The sequence below is a fragment of the Gymnoscopelus microlampas genome, assembly GCF_963454915.1.
Source record: "Gymnoscopelus microlampas genome assembly, chromosome: 3".
NCBI classification, from domain to species: Eukaryota; Metazoa; Chordata; class Actinopteri; order Myctophiformes; family Myctophidae; genus Gymnoscopelus; species Gymnoscopelus microlampas.
Window position 1 is genome coordinate 37,382,623 of NC_139940.1, and position 17,058 is coordinate 37,399,680.

A 17,058-nucleotide genomic window follows, 5' to 3' on the forward strand; every position below is an offset into this window, starting at 1 on the left:
AGTGCACCATCTCCCTTATTTTAGACACAGGTCATTATGTGAGGAAGGATAATGGGTAGCATGAAATAGGCATGAACATCAGAGTGGTGTCTCTGTGACACCGAGAGATTACAGTTGCCAGACTGCCACACATGTGTGCTGTGACCAAACAGTGACACACGCCATAATCACAAAGAAATACTTTACTTCGTCTCTGTCGGGTGGAAACCCTGTATGTCCAAAACTATTACTTTTCACTTTCAGTTAGAACATTTTCAAAGATAGCAAAAATAGGCGATCTACATGCTCATTTGTGTGACACAGTAGTATGACAAACTATGGCATTAATTTACGGGGAAAAAAAACATGAAAAGTTTAAATATGGAGAATGGAGATGCAAGGTTTCTGCCCGACAGCAACAATATAATACTGAGGAACAGCATGATAATCCAAATGCAATAAAAACTAAATAAATCAAAGTAACCTACGTCATTGCTGGGTAGAGGAACAGACTGTCTCAACAATGAATGTAATATGAAGTTACACCCCACATCTTTATATCACACCCACCATCCTGTTGAAGACAACTGTAATGGAGCATTATCTGTTATTGCATGTTACTGTATAAAACAGACGTCAGAGAGAGTCCTGACTGTCAATGTACTTTGTCGAAAGAACTTTTTTCTAACCACGCCCTGAGTTAAATCAGCGTTCTCCTCATAATATACCATAGAAAGGACTGTAAATACATATCCATATTATATTGATATTGTGATATGAGACTAGATATCATCTGGGATTTTGAATGTTGTGATATGGCATAGTAAGTGTTGTCGTTTCTTGGTTTTCATCACTTAATCCATTTAGACCTGAGGCCGATAAAAAAAACGCCTTCTAAATCCTGACCTAAATTTTCAGAAAAACTTCTAATATTTATTCAAAAATGACAACAAATGTATGTTGCTATAATACTGTACATAGTAACAAGAACCCGTTCACGTCCCGAAAGGTATACTGTAGTTACAAATAGGGGTTCCCGCCCAAAATGGGTTAAGACCTGTGTTATACTCTCAAAAACATTCAAAAATAGCTAATCTAAAAGCTTTTTGAGCTGTAATTTTCTTTATTTTTGTTTGGGAAAACAAAACAAACCATTATATTATCAATATTTGATTTTGTCGACAATGCGCAGCCGTATTTTAATTGCAATGTTATGCCCTGAACAAATAAAGGAATTTTAATTATATATCCTTCGCTTGATACAAGTTTGTCTGATGGTCAAGATTCAATTTATCCCCTGAGCAAGCAGGCATGCTCTAGCTCACTTGTACAAATGTCAGCACTTGCGCAGGATACCGGGTTCAAATCTGGGGTAGAAGAGGAAAGTTACATACTGTAGTGCAGCTTTAATCTTGCTTGTGTTCATGTTCAAAAGGACATCTACTTTGCGGTGTTCACTGCTTACATGTCTTGCCACACAGACTGTTGTAATATTCAGAGCCTGTCTGTAGATGACAGTGAAATTGAAACAGAAAACTCTGCACTCCCGTTAAAAATATTTTTAATCTGAGTGATGGTTCGAGCAACAAGGCTATTCCTCTGACTTCCCTGAGTGACAGGAGCTATGTGGTGATGTTTCTGTTTCAATTTCACTAGGTATTTCTAGATCAAGTTTTGAGATGTGCATGTCTTTTTTTTTTGTCTGTAGATGATAGACCATGCAATCTGTGTACAAATGAATACATGAGCACTGCAGTGAATTAAATTACCATTCAGGATATTATAATTTTTTTGTGCTTTGACACCTAAGGCTGTATGCATGCAGCTAGAACTGATTGTAATTTGCTTACGTAATAGCCTTTTTTGATGTTATAGTTGGTGGGTCTGTGAATGAATACTTTATGTTTTCAGTCTGTCTTCATACCATAAAGGATTAATGTTCCTATTAGTCTCTGTTGTGGTGTGTGATCCTGGGTCACATGCTGCTCACATTCAACTAGGGAGATGATGTCTAGTTAAACAGGCAATTTCCCTTACTCCCCCTTATGTCTAATAACCTCAAATTAACAAGGTGCACGGATGTTCTCATTTGCGCTACCAGGAGGTGAGGGGGTGCTTACTGTTCCACCCCCTGCATGCCAACTCACATGTACTTGTCAAGAGAGATCATGTTTGATTCACCACATTTTTGTCCATTTCATACTTTGTCGCATGGCAATAGCCGATCTACAAGCTCACAACGCGTTGTGGTGCGATGCGTGCGATGCGTGCGCTATTTAACATTTCTAACGTTTTTGAAAATGTTTGTCTAAATTGACGTGCCCAAAATAGGGGCATTAGGTTGTAAATGGTTAACGCATTGTGTGGCTGCCTGGTGGGTAATGAATTTGCACTCACTTCAGTCTTGGCATACAGAAACATGATGAATTTCTTGTCCTCAAATTGAATGGCAAGTGGTATTATCGTGTTGTCTTTCCCCTCTATTTTTTGATGCGGCTGAATCAGATGTCAGTAGGTTAGGTGTGTGTGTGTGTGTGTGTGTGTGTGTGTGTGTGTGTGTGTGTGTGTGTGTGTGTGTGTGTGTGTGTGTGTGTGTGTGTGTGTGTGTGTGTGTGTGTGTGTGTGTGTGTGTGTGTGTGTGCGCGTGTGCGCGCGCGTGCGTGCGTGCACGCTACCCTAGGGTTCCTTCCTTGCAATGCTTTCATTCTCCTGCCACCCTCTTAGTGCTCTGTGCATGGAACATGTGAAAGAATTCATGATTTAATTTGTTAGGTAAAAAGGGCTATCCACACCAAGAATGATAACTATAAATAAAAGATAACTATAACGATAACTATGTGAGCAGTTGTATGTAGCATCCACATTGCCCTGTGAATTGAGATAAAATGTGATTGGCGTGTCTGAAAGTGATCCCAACGTTGTTGTAGTTATAAATTGGTTGTGGTGTGGAAGGGCCTTAATCACTTAAGCTCTATAATTATACTAAATTGGATGACGAATAGCAATAATAGCACAACAAGTGCATGTATGCATGTAGAAACGTGCTCGTGCCTGTGTCTTTGCCGTGTGACTGTATGAGCGAGAGTGATGCAGAGCAGGCGTGAATTCTTATTCCTATCCTATCCTATTGCATCTCCTTCCGAACAGCCTCTTTCTCTCATCGATAAAGCCCCTCTCACTTGAAAAGCAGCTGAGTTTGTGGTGATTCACAGAAACAGCCTTGCTTGCTACACGCCCAGGGAAGAGTGATGAGGCGAGAGTTGGGGAGAATTACGACCTGGAATGATTGCTGTAGTTATTCATATACACCAACTGACAGCACAGGTCTTGCTTGGTCAGTCAAACACACAATAAAATACAAGCTAGAACACAAGCTAGCCTGCATCGCTAACAGAGAAAGCCTTGTACAATAAAGCTTTTGAAATGGAAATGTTTGGCTTTGGATGTGAGTTGAAGTCGTGATGGCCATACTAATGAGATAATGGTGTTGAGTAGCAAATGAACTAAACCTCTCCCTGAGACCCTCTCGGAATAGATAACCAGGGTTGTGATTGCAATAAGACGTGTTGTTACGATCCATATAACACTTATTTGTGTGAGCATGATAGTATGTAGTACTTCAGCAAAAGGAAATGGTATTTCATGTTTTTCAAGGTACTGTACTTACTGTATATAACGCAGCAAAACTAACTACTCTTTATGGTGAGTGATTTATAAAACTCATGATGTGCTCACAATGTTTTTTTGTTTTTTTGAAGGATGACTGAACTGTTAATTAACTGTCCCGTGATCGCCTGATCAAACTCTTATCTGTCCCTGTGTGTTTCTATATCTCACGCACACACACACACACACACAAACACACACACACACACACACACACACACACACACACACACACACACACACACACACACACACACACACACACACACACACACACACACACACACACACACACACACACACACACACACACACACACAATCACAATCACAGACACAGATTGCTCTCTGTTGAACTTTGAAACTAGAGGCAGAGGAATGCAGTTTAGCTCACTGCCTTTCTCTTTCCCACAGAGCAGGGCTATGTGCCAGAGAGCCTGACAATATTTTACCACAATCTAAAGGCTGGATAATGCACATTCGGTCCTTCAGCAGTACTGTGCAGGATGAAGGAGCGGTCCCTACCTGCCTGAGGATGATTGACTGGTATACTCTGGATGGACAGAGCTTTGTTGTATGAACAATTTAATGTAGGACTGTAACTACTGATTATGTTTTCAGAATTTACCGTTTCAATGAATAAAGAATTATTGAAAAGCAGGTTTTGTAAAAGTTATTACTTTTTAAATGTATTTTAATATATCCACGAATCGAGGTAAAGAAATTGTAAATTATTATTTTTTATAACAGACTAAATATATCATACAACAAATAGCAAAAAATGTACAAGCTCACAACGGTAGAAGATATTATTATTATTATTATTATTATATTAAAATCATTAATCAGTTATGTTTTATAATCAATTCAATCAATTAGTTTGAATGCATCCCTACATTTCTCTCTAAAATGTTTTTATTTTTTCATTTCTAATATAAAGGATTCTTTTTAAGCATTGGGCAAATAAAATAGCTGTCCAGATGAAAAGAAAAAAGCCTCTTTTGATAATTTCAATAATCTTCTCTAGATAAGAACTTGCTATGATTAGGAATGGGTTTTTGCAATGTCTTGTTAGAGATGTGAGTCTGGCAGACTACCAGATTGTAAAGGATCACATTAGCTGTGAACGATGAGCCAATAGTTATTGATTGAGGGCATGTTTGTCTGACAGACCTGATTCTGTGTGACTTCTTAAGTCAGTGAATAATGTGGGGTACTCAGTTAAAATGGTTTACCTTTCCTCTCTTTTCCATTCTTCTTTTTTCCCTCTTTTCTATTTTTTTTTTGTCTTTAACTGCCTTTGTTTATTTTGATATTTTTGGAAATGTGTAGATAGATACGTTGAAATTATTGTAATGTCACTGACAAGTACTCCAGGGTTTATTCTCTCACCTGTGCAGTGTTTGTTTTCTTGTGTATTTGAAATGGGTTTTATTTTATTGCACAAATAAACTAATCTAAACTAAACTGGCTTGTATACCGTTCATCCTATTCCTTTTTCAATTCTTCCTCAAATTTGTATTATATTTATTTTCTCTTCTCTCTCTTTGTCTGTGTTGGTCTCTGTCTTTGCTTTTGTCTCTGTCTGTCTGTCTGTCTGTCTGTCTGTCTGTCTGTCTGTCTGTCTGTCTGTCTGTCTGTCTCTCTCTCTCTACCTCTCTCACTCACAGAACCTCCGGAAGATGGAGGGGGGGCCATCAGAAGACACAGGCAGAGACCTCAACGAGCTCCAGAACTGTGACTGGGTAGGGTGACCTGACAATAACAGAAATATTTCACCTGGCTATCCCCTTAATAAGGATGTTACTAAGAACAGGCTACCATCGCCTAAGTTTTAAATCCCCAACTATAAAGAATTAAGAAGAAGAATGAATTCGTACCTCCACATATCTGCATACACAAACCTCCACATGTGTTTTGGGGTTCCATAATAATAATAATAATACATTTTATTTATAACGCACTTTACATTCTCACGAATCTCAGAGTGCTACAGATTAAATGTTGTGAGTGGCGGGTCATGTTGCTGTGTCTCCTTCAGGCCCGGTTCTGGGTTCAGGTGATGCGGGATCTTCGGGATGGAGTCAAACTGAAGAAGGTACAGGAGCGCCAGTACAACCCTCTGCCCATCGAGTACCAGCTCACCCCCTATGAAATGCTTATGGACGACATCCGCTCCCAACGCTTCAAACTACGCAAGGTCATGGTAAGTGTCAAGGTCATGGTGAGTGTCCAGTTTGACTGAAGGTGTTGATTCGGGGCAGGAAACAACATTTTCAGCATCACTGCACTTCACTTCACAGCATGAACCCTAGCATCCCTATTCTGGGCATGTCATAATAGGCAAACATTCAGTGAAAATAACCAAACATGTAAATGGAATGGAACAATGTAAAAACGTATATAAAACCTTTTTTTTTTGGCTATTCAAACAGATCGCCTATTTTCTTTTTATGTTGACAATTGTTGACAAAAGGGGGTCCCTGGCACCACATCTTTCAAAATGGTGGTCCATGGCGACATGTACATCAATGTGGGGGTCCTTGACTTGAAAATGTGTGCGAACCACTGGTTTACTTACACCCTGTTGTTTCCTCTGTAGGTGAATGGAGACATCCCTCCCAAGTTAAAGAAGAGTGCTCATGAGGTCATCCTGGACTTCATCAGGTCCAGACCCCCACTTAACCCTGTGAGTTGGACCCATCCTCACATGCATACAACCTGGACATGTCATTTTATCTAGGGGAAGCAGGGAATCATTCAACCACTTTCAACCTGGTGTCCCTAGTTTGGGAATGTCTTTGGCAAAAATTCCCAAAACGCCTTGGCCAATATCCTTAATTTATTGTCCATTGTACGCTCAAGTACTGTATAATTCAGGCATAATATATAAAACTTCAGCTCATGTACTCTGCTTTTTGCATCCTTGTTGGTATTGAATTGCACAACTGAATTGAATTGTCAACCCCTTCCTTGAGTGGACTGGCTTCAACATAACTTCTATACTAGCACAGTATACATTTGGGGTGACATCTACTCTAAGAGTTATCACTGTTGTTAAATTCAGCCCCAGTGGCAAACATCAACTAAAGGCATGCTTCACCATATCTTACAGCAGTGATCCCTAACTAACTATAAGTACCCCTGGGGTACTTCCTTGAGCAGCTTGCAGTGGGTACAGAAAATAAAATATTCCATGTAATTTCATAAGCCCATTGCTAAAATGTTAGGCAATGTGTACGGCGTAACTAGTTTTTGGTGCACCAGGTTTCACTTATTACACAATGGTCAAATCTGCACCCAAAACAATCAGTGCAACAAACACGGATAGATGTCTCAAACGTTCAGTTGCTGTCACTCTCATTCTCCCTGCCATCTATACGTTTGGATGAATCTATGATTGACAAGAAAGCAGCCGATGCATCAAATACAGTTCCATTATCAAACAAGAAACAACACAGTGTCTTGTCAGATCGATGATATGTCCATTAACATCGTTGGATAGTAATAGAAAACATTTAGGAGAATCGTAAAAACTCATGAGTGAGGGGGTATTATTGGCGATTCGGCATTGCAAAACATCTAAAGGGGTACATGAGACAAAAGAGGTTGGGAACCACTGGCTTACTGTACACCGACAAAGTACATTTACTTGAGTACAGTACTTGAGTCCTTTTTCGGAGTATTGTCAGCAGATCTCAGAGCTCTAACTGGGGTGTAGGGGTCCAGGAACGCTTTTGAAAGTTTCTGGAAATTGTACATTACGTTTCAATACAGCAAAGCAAATGCATTTTGTAATTTCTACTTTTTGAATACTTGAGTATATACTTGAGTATACTTTGTCCACCACTGGTTGTAACCCTGCTGCTGACGTAACCCTGTTACTGTAGGTAGCAGCACGTAAGCTGAAGCCCCAGACTAAGCCTCCTCCCACCCTCCACGAGAGGGTCCTGGAGGGGATTAAAGCAGAGCGGAAACTAAGACCAGTGTCTCCTGACCAGATACGCAGGGGCAGACTGGGTAAGAGAACTCACTGTGAACCTGTCTCTGTCCGTCCCCTTTTCTGTCTCACACACACACACAAACACACACACACACACACACACTTATGCACATACAGTGTGCACACAAACATACTTAACAGAAAGTATGATGATGTGTGATGACATGCTTGTTGAATGCTACTGGGAATCATGTGCAAAGAAAAACAACAAAGAGAAACATAGTGTCATTGCTTTGAACTATGCTTCTGTGATCAGCTTGGTCATACTCTGATGTTCCACTGCTGTTTGCTGTTATAGCTAAGCTTTCAATGGCTACAGTATGTTTCCATGTTTTGTTGCAGCTAATGTCGGTTATTGTATTGTTAAAAGGATCCCTGGCTAATAAGCCAAATAGGCCTTAAAGGGATATTTCACTTTCAAAAAAACGTTTCGTCATTTTATCGTCTACTCAGGCTTTAGTGAGCCCCCCAGACCGTTTTTAAGTTGCTTGATTCAGTATTTAGATATTTAGACAATTTTTAACATCAAAAACACCCGTCCTTGGTTCTGGTGACTCACCCTGCCCTCCTAATACGCAAGGGGGCTGTGTTTTTTCGATAACTTTTTTCATTTATATCCCTTATATCCCTTCAATACATTATAATTGCCCTCTATAACTAAAATTAAAAAATTAAAACACCTTAAATATTGTATTTATTTTAGGAACGGTTCATCTTTTACTCAAGAGGGGCAATGCCCGTCTCAAGTTGATAATGTCATTTGCCCATGTGTGTATTTATTTATTTAATATGTATTTGATGCTCATGTTAACCTTAGGAAGTATTAAGTGTTTTTTTTTATTTTCACATGCGTTCCATAAATTCATCAACTTGCGACGGGCATTGCCCCTATTGAGTGAAAGTAAATTATCTAAAATAAATTAAATATTTAAGGTGTTTTAAATTTGACATTTTAGTTATAGAGGACAATTATAATGTATTAAGGCATATTTGGCTTATTAGTTAGGGATCCTTTTAACTATATTGTTTGCAATATAGTGCAAACTCTGCATAAAGGGCCCTGTGATGCTAAGTGTCCGCAATTTAATTTAGATTAACAATAACGAACCAATGTTATCTTGAATGATAATGATTTATTAACTTTGGCTGTGACTCTTTTGCTATCTAAACTTAATGTTAAAGCAGTTACACTTTGTGATTTGAAAGAAACCCTTAAGCATGCTTTAGAGTTTAGACACTGTTTAGCTGTATACTAGTTCAATAAAGGCATGCTGCATCCTCTTGTATTTATTAACTCTTTTGTCAGTTTGCATCCTAAACCCAACCAATAACTATCCAATGCCATAACTGTTTCTCTTTGCAGTAATTCGGCCACTTAGCATGTCTTTCAGTTTTGATTCGTCAGGTAAAGACCCCCCTTCACTTACCTGGCTTGTTAACTCTTTATGTTTACCTTTTTGTGGTTAATCTGTTCCTCAACATGCGCGCGCGCGCACACACACACACACACACACACACACACACACACACACACACACACACACACACACACACACACACACACACACACACACACACACACACACACACACACACACACACACACACACACACACACACACACACACAGATAAACACATTCCATGCTTAAATGCTTGTTGGTGGTTGGCTTTTGTCGTTGTTAGTGGTATATCATGACATTGGTCACTGGTCAGTTAAGGATGGGGGTTGTCACACACCATGCACAACTGGCTACTGTTTGACTACACCTTAAACTAGATCCTCAATGTGCACTCCCGTCATTATAAGATCTCAGTGCTTTACAAGGGCAAAGACTTGTTTTAACGGTGGCTCATTATAATAACTCTAATTTCTTTAGTGGCTGATAGGAATATTTCAGGAGATAAGCAATGATTTGATGGGGGCTATTCAGGCAGATCTTACATACAGTAGCACAATACTGCCACCACATCCAGAAATCAAATCACACTCACTGATGATGATGTCACAAGTCTTTGACAGGTCCCACAGCTGGTGTTTATTTAATACTGAGAGAGTCATCATGAAAGAACATTATCATCACCTGAATGTGCTTCAAATGTGTTCCTTTGAAATCCCTCATTAGATTACTTACGGTGGCCTGGCATTTTTATAGCCATGATTTACAGTATATATAACATTACTGCTGTCAAGGAATCCAATGGATTCCATTAATTTCAGTATGGTATGAAAATCTACTTGCAGAGACCATAGCGTCATTATTCTTTTCTTTTTTCTTTTGATTTAAAAAAGAATATTTTGAAAAAATTATGTTTAGCCAACATCACCATCAACTCAGTTATTCATAATGACTATTCAAAATAAAGCTAATAATGGCAAAATAGTATTTGTTCATGTATGATACTGTAGTATATGGCCTAAGCTGTGAATAGACAATGACATGTATTGATAGTCTTTTAATTTGGTGATGAAAGGCCACTGGATGATATAACTGTAACAGAGCGTTCTGCATTTATTTGCGTGCTATTTACAAGCATTGAACACAGTTCCCTCCCATCAAGTTCCAAGCTTATGTAACTCCTGGAAACCATTCTGTCATGGCTGCTGCTCTTTAAGCAATCTCAGGAAAAGTGTCACCTTTACTCAGAACATCATCTCTCAAACATACTGCTGTAATTGGACTCTCAAGGAAACTCTCAGCAGGAGCATGTGTAGCCAACCACCTAATCAAGGAATGAAAAGGAACAGCCGAGAGCATAGCACTACCTCAGTTTCTTTGAAAATCACCAACTTTATACAAAGGGATCTTTTCATGTGCCAGAGTGACTTTGCAGAATTTAATCAGAGGTGCAAATGGATCAGGGTGCGGACAGGAGCTGTCAGCCCCATGCTCTGTGCAACACTGAACACGGTGCCAAGAGCTGCTGCATTTCCAGCAATGGCTTGTTATCAGCATTTGAATAACTTGATCGGACTAATTTGAACAAGGTGATATGGGAATTTTCACTAATGTGTAGAGGTGTGCGACATCCCTTCCTACTGAGGCCAGTATCCCTCATTACACCGCAGGCTGCAACACTTCACACTGAAGCCTCATTTTTTACTTTGTTGTACGACTGTGTTGCTTGTATATTAAGTAAACAGATTTTCAACTTCGGTTGAGAATCCTTTATTTTCCTTGAGCAACATGGTCGTGTGGCAATTGTGCTTTTCTCATTCATGCTGTCAGATCATTTATGTGTGAGTGTGTGTGTCGGGGAGAGCGCAAGGACATGTGGTTGGTTGCGTGTGTCTCCACGTTTATAATGGATCATTCTCCGAGCTCACACCGAGTGAGTGGTTCACTTCTCATGTTTTACTTTGTCGTGCAGACTAATGTAATGTCCCTGTAAACACGAATAAGGGGTTGAAGTTACTTCTGTCCAATGACAGCCATGATGATCAAGGCTGTGATCATAAGTGCTGTCCCAGCTATCATATTGAAGGAGATGTCCCCTTTTAGGTTTTGGCAAAACACGCAGCATGCCACAGGACTTGTTCCGTACGGGCGCAGGTAAAGTATATGAGTGCTGCTGGTTTTGAAAAGGCCTTGTTCACCCTAACCCACAATGGCCTTGTCTGTCTGTTTACCCGGCTTTACACTAATATCTCTGGTAATGAAGGAATTGGATTAAATTGACTCTAGGGTGCAATGGCTAGAATAAGCTATTTACTCTGACTTATAAAGGCTGTTATATACTAATTTAGCAGCAGAGCGAGAGTTTTGTTGCAATCTGAGGTTGTAGAAAGACTGTTAGTTCCAGCCCAGCAGAAGCCACGGAGATCTTTTAGAGCCTGTGAGCTCCTGTGGGTCCTTCTGTCTTTTCTCAGAAACAGGGAGAGAGAGAGAGAGAAAGGAGAGGAGAAAATGAGAGAATCTGGCAAGGTTACAGGTGTCCCACAGATCTTATGTGCCTATGCAGCTCTTTAGTATCTGCCATTTCCAGCACTATTTTTCTTTCCTCTTCTCATGCTGCCTCACTCCCTCTCTCCCTGCAGTATCTCAATCCCCTCTGTCTCTGTCTCTCTCTCTCTTATACAAACACACACACGTGCATACAGTATGTAAACGCACATAGACATGCACGCACGCACACACACGCACACACGCGCATGCATACAAGCACACACACACACACACGCACGCGCGCGCACACACACACACACACACACACACACACACACATACACACACACACACACACACACACTAAAACGCACGCACGCACGCACGCACGCACGCACGCACACACACACACACACACACACACACACACACACACACACACACACACACACACACACACACACACACACACACACACACACACACACACACACACACACACACTCTCTTCTCAATCTATCCCTTGCTGTTGTGTGCATGTTTAACCACTTCTAGCCATTTTCAACGCCAGCTGGAATTAGACAAGGAGATTGTCAGGTAGCCCAGGCTGGCTTGTATTTGTCTTATTTTCCTAATTGATGAGGTTCAGTGAGCTGAAGTCTTTAAAGTTTGTCTTTGTGATTGTTTCACTCTCAGTGCTGTTTTGTACAGAGGCCTCGCTAGACATAGTGGATGCAGGGATTTGGTTGCCAGAGTTTAGCTCTTACTGTACAAAGCCGATGTATGTGAAGAGCCAGTTGTCTGCCTCAAGAGCTCAGAGTCTTAATCTTCCATGGTTCCATGCTCTGTGTGTAACATCAGCTCCTTCCTTTGTTTCCCCACATGTCCCGATTGCTTTGCTTTGGGATGGATCTCCAGCATTTTCCTTCAATCTTAAGATTCATAGCATCCTCTCACCTTACCGTCATTCAAACACACAGCTAATGGTGGGTTATATCTTTGAAAGTGCAGATGAGCCTCTCTGGCTGAAATTGTATTTTGTTGAAACAAATTCAAGATCTATTCTTGTAGTCCGTTGATGCGTTTTGAAAAAAGAAAGAGGATGCCAGAAATTGAAGGCTAAATACTTTTGAGATTCGTCTCCTTTCGTTTTCCTCTCCTTGATTGTCCCTCTTTTGTCTGGTTCTATGCAGATGACTTTAGTCCTAACATGGCCAGAAGGGTGTCCAGCACCCTGTCTCTGCAGAGTGGATCTCCATCCCTCGCCTACGGAGCCCCTTCTGGATCCCAGTCTGCCCCTCAGAGGAAACGACTCTTGAAGGCTCCCAGCCTGGCTGAACTGGACTCCTCTGACTCTGATGTGAGTGTGTGTGAGTCTGTGCTTGCGTTCGTGATTGTGTCTGTGTTTGTATATGTGTTTGTGTATTTCTTGAAATGGTGTGGGTGTGTGTGGTGTGTGTTGGAGAATTTGCCTTTGGTTTAGAACAAATAATGATCGATGCCTTCGCATATTTGCTATATTCAGGATGATGAGACTTTTGGGCACAGGTCAGCCAGCAGCTCCAGTGTTGCTACATCAGTAATGGATGACACATCTCCAGAGACGGCCCTGGGAAAGAAAAGTGAGTCCCCATCCATCATCTTTTCCTCCTGACCCACCTTCACAGTGAGACTGCTGATTGCCATTAAGACAAATATTACTCTAATTACCATGAATAGTATTAGCATCCATCCATCCATCCACTTATCCGGAAGTCGGTCGCAGAGTTAACAGTTCCAGCAGAAAACCCCAGACCTCCCTTTCCAACACCACATTAGCTAACTCTAACTGGGGGATCCCAAGGCATTCCCAGGCCAGTGTGGGTATTAGTGATGCGCGGGTCGGGTTTTTTCATGACCCGCCCCGCCCCGCCCCGCGACGGAACCCAACCCGCCTCAACCCGCCCCGCGAACCCATATATAAATCTATGGATTAACCCGCCCCGCGACCCGCGATTTTTTTTTTATTCTGTAAAATCATGGTTAGAAAATAATCCCCAAGTGTATTCAAACTGTTTTATTGTTATTATTCTTATTCTTATTAGGAATAAAGACAAAACAAGAGCATGTGATTTTATTTATTTTTTTGCGTGTGAGAGCGCGTGACCCGCTCATCCGCAGCCCGCATAAAATTCTCCGAAATTCTGACTTGACCCACCCGCGCCGCGGGTTGACCCGCGGGTCCCGCGGGTTACGGGTCAACCCGCGCATCACCAGTGGGTATTGAATAACCCCATCTGGTCCTTGGTCTGCCCCGTGGTCTCTTCCCAGCTGGGTGTGCCTGGAAAACCACTCAGGAGTCAGGAGGCATCCGTATTAAATGCCAGAACCACCTCAACTGGCTCCTTGGCGCACCATTATTATTATGCATTATTGTTTCATATTTATGGCTGCCTTTAAGAGAAATATGATCATTGATTTAATCAATCATTGAACCAAACAAACTCTTCCCTGTGAACTCCAGCTCCTCCCATGTTCCTGCCAATCTCCTCCACCCCCCAGCCAGAGCGCCGTCAGCCCCAACAGCACAGGAGACACTCCATTGAGAAGGAAACTCCCACCAATGTCCGACAGTTCCAGCCTCCTTGCAGACAGAGCTCCAAGTCTCTGGTGAGTAAGACACTACCAGCAGTACAATAAAACACAAAAACAAAAACAAAATAACTTGGTTGTGTCCATAATAATGATAATTATTCATGTCTGAAGAGAAATATTGCTTTAGCTTTTCAACTTTGAAGGGCAGTATCTAAACATCATTTACAATTAATCTCTAAAATTCTCTTCATAATGCAGTGGTATCGTTCACGCATCTGCATGGTTTAGCTGTTTCACTGGGATGAGGTTTTCTAAGGTCATTATATCCCGGGGAAATTTCACATGGTGGCCATTTTGCTTTCACGAGAGACGATAAGGAGAGCATCAGGAAGGGGACTGAGTTGAGACAAGGAAGGGATTGAAACCAGACATCCAGTCACTCCTGTCTCAATCTTCTCTTGCCACAAAATGGCTCTCCCCACATTCAGCAGATTGAAAGTGCTTCCTCTTTTAGCAGCGTACGTCAACAACATACAACCCCAGCATGCTCACCTTGTCTCAGCTTCGCATTTCCGCAAATAATGGAGACCCATAATACAGTACCTCTCACCCGCACACAACACGCTGTAACCTTCTCTCACTCAGGTTGGGATGTTAGCCACCCTGCTTGCCTGGAGCCCTCTCCCCTGCTCCTCTCCCTCCACACTCCATCACATACGGAGTTCCCACCCTTTTGAGGCATGTGTGTTGGGGTTGGTGTGGGCTGTTTTTGCACTGTGCAGGGGCATCCATATCAGTGGAAGAGAGTCTGCCAAGGTTTGCCAGTCTCTCCCCAGTCCATGCTGGCATAATAATAACTGTAGTCAAGAATCCATCCTCTCCTAATACTGCTTCCTGCTTGTTTAGAGATCCTTTGCATAGAGCAGACCTACTGCCATAGTAAATGCATAAAAAAACAAGTTATTTCCTTACTGGACAGGTGAGTTTGTTTTATACTTTACATTTAATTTCATTAATTACAATTTTAACCAGCAACTCGATTATACAACAAAGTATACCTTTGCCTTGCCCTTTACTCTAATGTCATGTCCTTTGAATGCCATTCCTTTCCTTTTCTGAGGCTCTGCCTTGGCTAACATCCCTGTTTGTGCTCTCACACACAAAAACAACTAACTAGCCATCACCTACACAGTACATGCAGTTGAAACTGTACTAGAGTATGTGCTCTTGTTATGCAGTAGACATTTGCAATTAAACTTTGGGTAAATTTGTGATTTATGTTCTAGCACATTTGTTCTAGCACAGATTTGTGAGAGTTATGAAATTACGAGCTACTCTAATGCTTCTGCATTGTGTTTTAGTTACAGTTCAGCAGGGTGTATCTTACAGTGCATTAATTAGCACCATGGGAATTTTTGACTCATGTTTTCTCACTTTTTAAGTTAGAAGGTAACATTAATAGAATGTGTGACATGATGAAATGTTGCTACATTAGCACCAGTATTCTCAACCAAGTGATTCAGGCATACAGATGTTCAGCTCCAATGCAATTTTCACAAGTTGGCATTCCCTATAGTTCTACACAGACATGGTGCCAGTGCACTGATAGTCAGCTCATTTGGTATTTTCCAAGTGGAAAAAATAAAATAGAGAAATCCCCTTTGTCCCGACTGCGTCCCGGCGAGGATTTCTGTTTGTCCTAAATACATATTTTATCATCCCCTGGGTGACAGGAAGGTGTTCGTCGCACGCTTTGTTGTCTAGTCTTGTGAGCATGACGTACTGTATCTGTAAGTGTAACAGTACGTAATGTGGAAACAGACACCAAACAGAACTCCTCCATAAATGGAGAAAATGTGTGAATTACTGTCCACTGCCTATGCTACACTGTAGCTATTTTTTATCCACAGTGATAGGCTGTAACAAAGTAAATTTACTTGAGTACTGTACTCAAGTACATTATTTGAGTATCTATACTTTACTTGAGTATTCATATTTTTAGATACTAGCACTCTACTGCATTTCAAAGAAGGGAAAAAGTACATTATGAATTAACCACTTGAGCCCTATTTCAAATATAGTGTAAATAGACGAGAGCTTGTAGATCTGCCATCTTCACTATTATTGCTATTGTTTTAAACATTTCTGGGAAATCTTCACATTTGGGGGAATATTTCAAGATTTCAATAAAGCAATGCATTGATATGAAAAAGAAAATGTACTTTGTAATTTGTACCTTTGAATACTTTTAAAAGCAAATACTTCAGTACTTTAATTTAAGTACAAATTTGGCTGAGCAACTTTCACTTGTAGTTGAGTAATATTTGACCAGGAGAATCTATACTCTGACTGAAGTACTTTGATTGATTGATTGATTGAATACTTTGTTATCAAGTTAGAAACAGTACGGCAGTACAGTAACAAAACAATTGCCAAAAGGATAACTCAAAAAGTCAATTGTGGTCTATTGTACTCAATTCATCGTGACATACAATAAATACAATACTTTAGATACAGTATACTTTATCCACCACTTTTTATCCAGCAATGTTATGGATTCCATGTGGGAAAGGGGCTTAAGTGAAGCAGTTATTCTCCTGTACCTTTAAGTAAAGCGCTATGGTGCTGATCTGGAATAGACTTCGGTTCGAATCGGCTCTGCCCATCAATCCAGTTTGTTATACAACCCAGGCCAACTCGGTGTGAGCTGTTTTCTTGTCCAGTCAACAATGGGGATGTTTTTACAGCCCAAATGTACCCCGGCGCGAGACAGAGCGCCCTGAAATAGTGGTTGTGTGTGTGTGTGTGTGTGTGTGTGTGTGTGTGTGTGTGTGTGTGTGTGTGTGTGTGTGTGTGTGTGTGTGTGTGTGTGTGTGTGTGTGTGTGTGTGTGTGTGTGTGTGTGCGCGCGTGCGTGCGTGCATACGCACATGCACACGCGCGTGTGTAAAT

The 17,058-nt window shown here is 41.0% G+C and overlaps 1 protein-coding gene across 1 annotated transcript in view; it reads left to right on the forward strand.

Annotated features, from left to right (window-relative positions):
* The window catches only part of spire1b (spire-type actin nucleation factor 1b), a 46,957-nt gene that overhangs the window by 23,778 nt on the left and 6,121 nt on the right, over nucleotides 1–17,058 (forward strand). Inside the window, exons 5-11 of the mRNA XM_084052761.1 lie at nucleotides 5,315–5,389; nucleotides 5,686–5,850; nucleotides 6,247–6,333; nucleotides 7,535–7,664; nucleotides 12,727–12,893; nucleotides 13,059–13,155; nucleotides 14,037–14,182. Of these exons, the coding sequence (XP_083908887.1) occupies nucleotides 5,315–5,389; nucleotides 5,686–5,850; nucleotides 6,247–6,333; nucleotides 7,535–7,664; nucleotides 12,727–12,893; nucleotides 13,059–13,155; nucleotides 14,037–14,182 (867 nt within the window). The remainder of the gene's footprint in view (nucleotides 1–5,314; nucleotides 5,390–5,685; nucleotides 5,851–6,246; nucleotides 6,334–7,534; nucleotides 7,665–12,726; nucleotides 12,894–13,058; nucleotides 13,156–14,036; nucleotides 14,183–17,058) is intronic.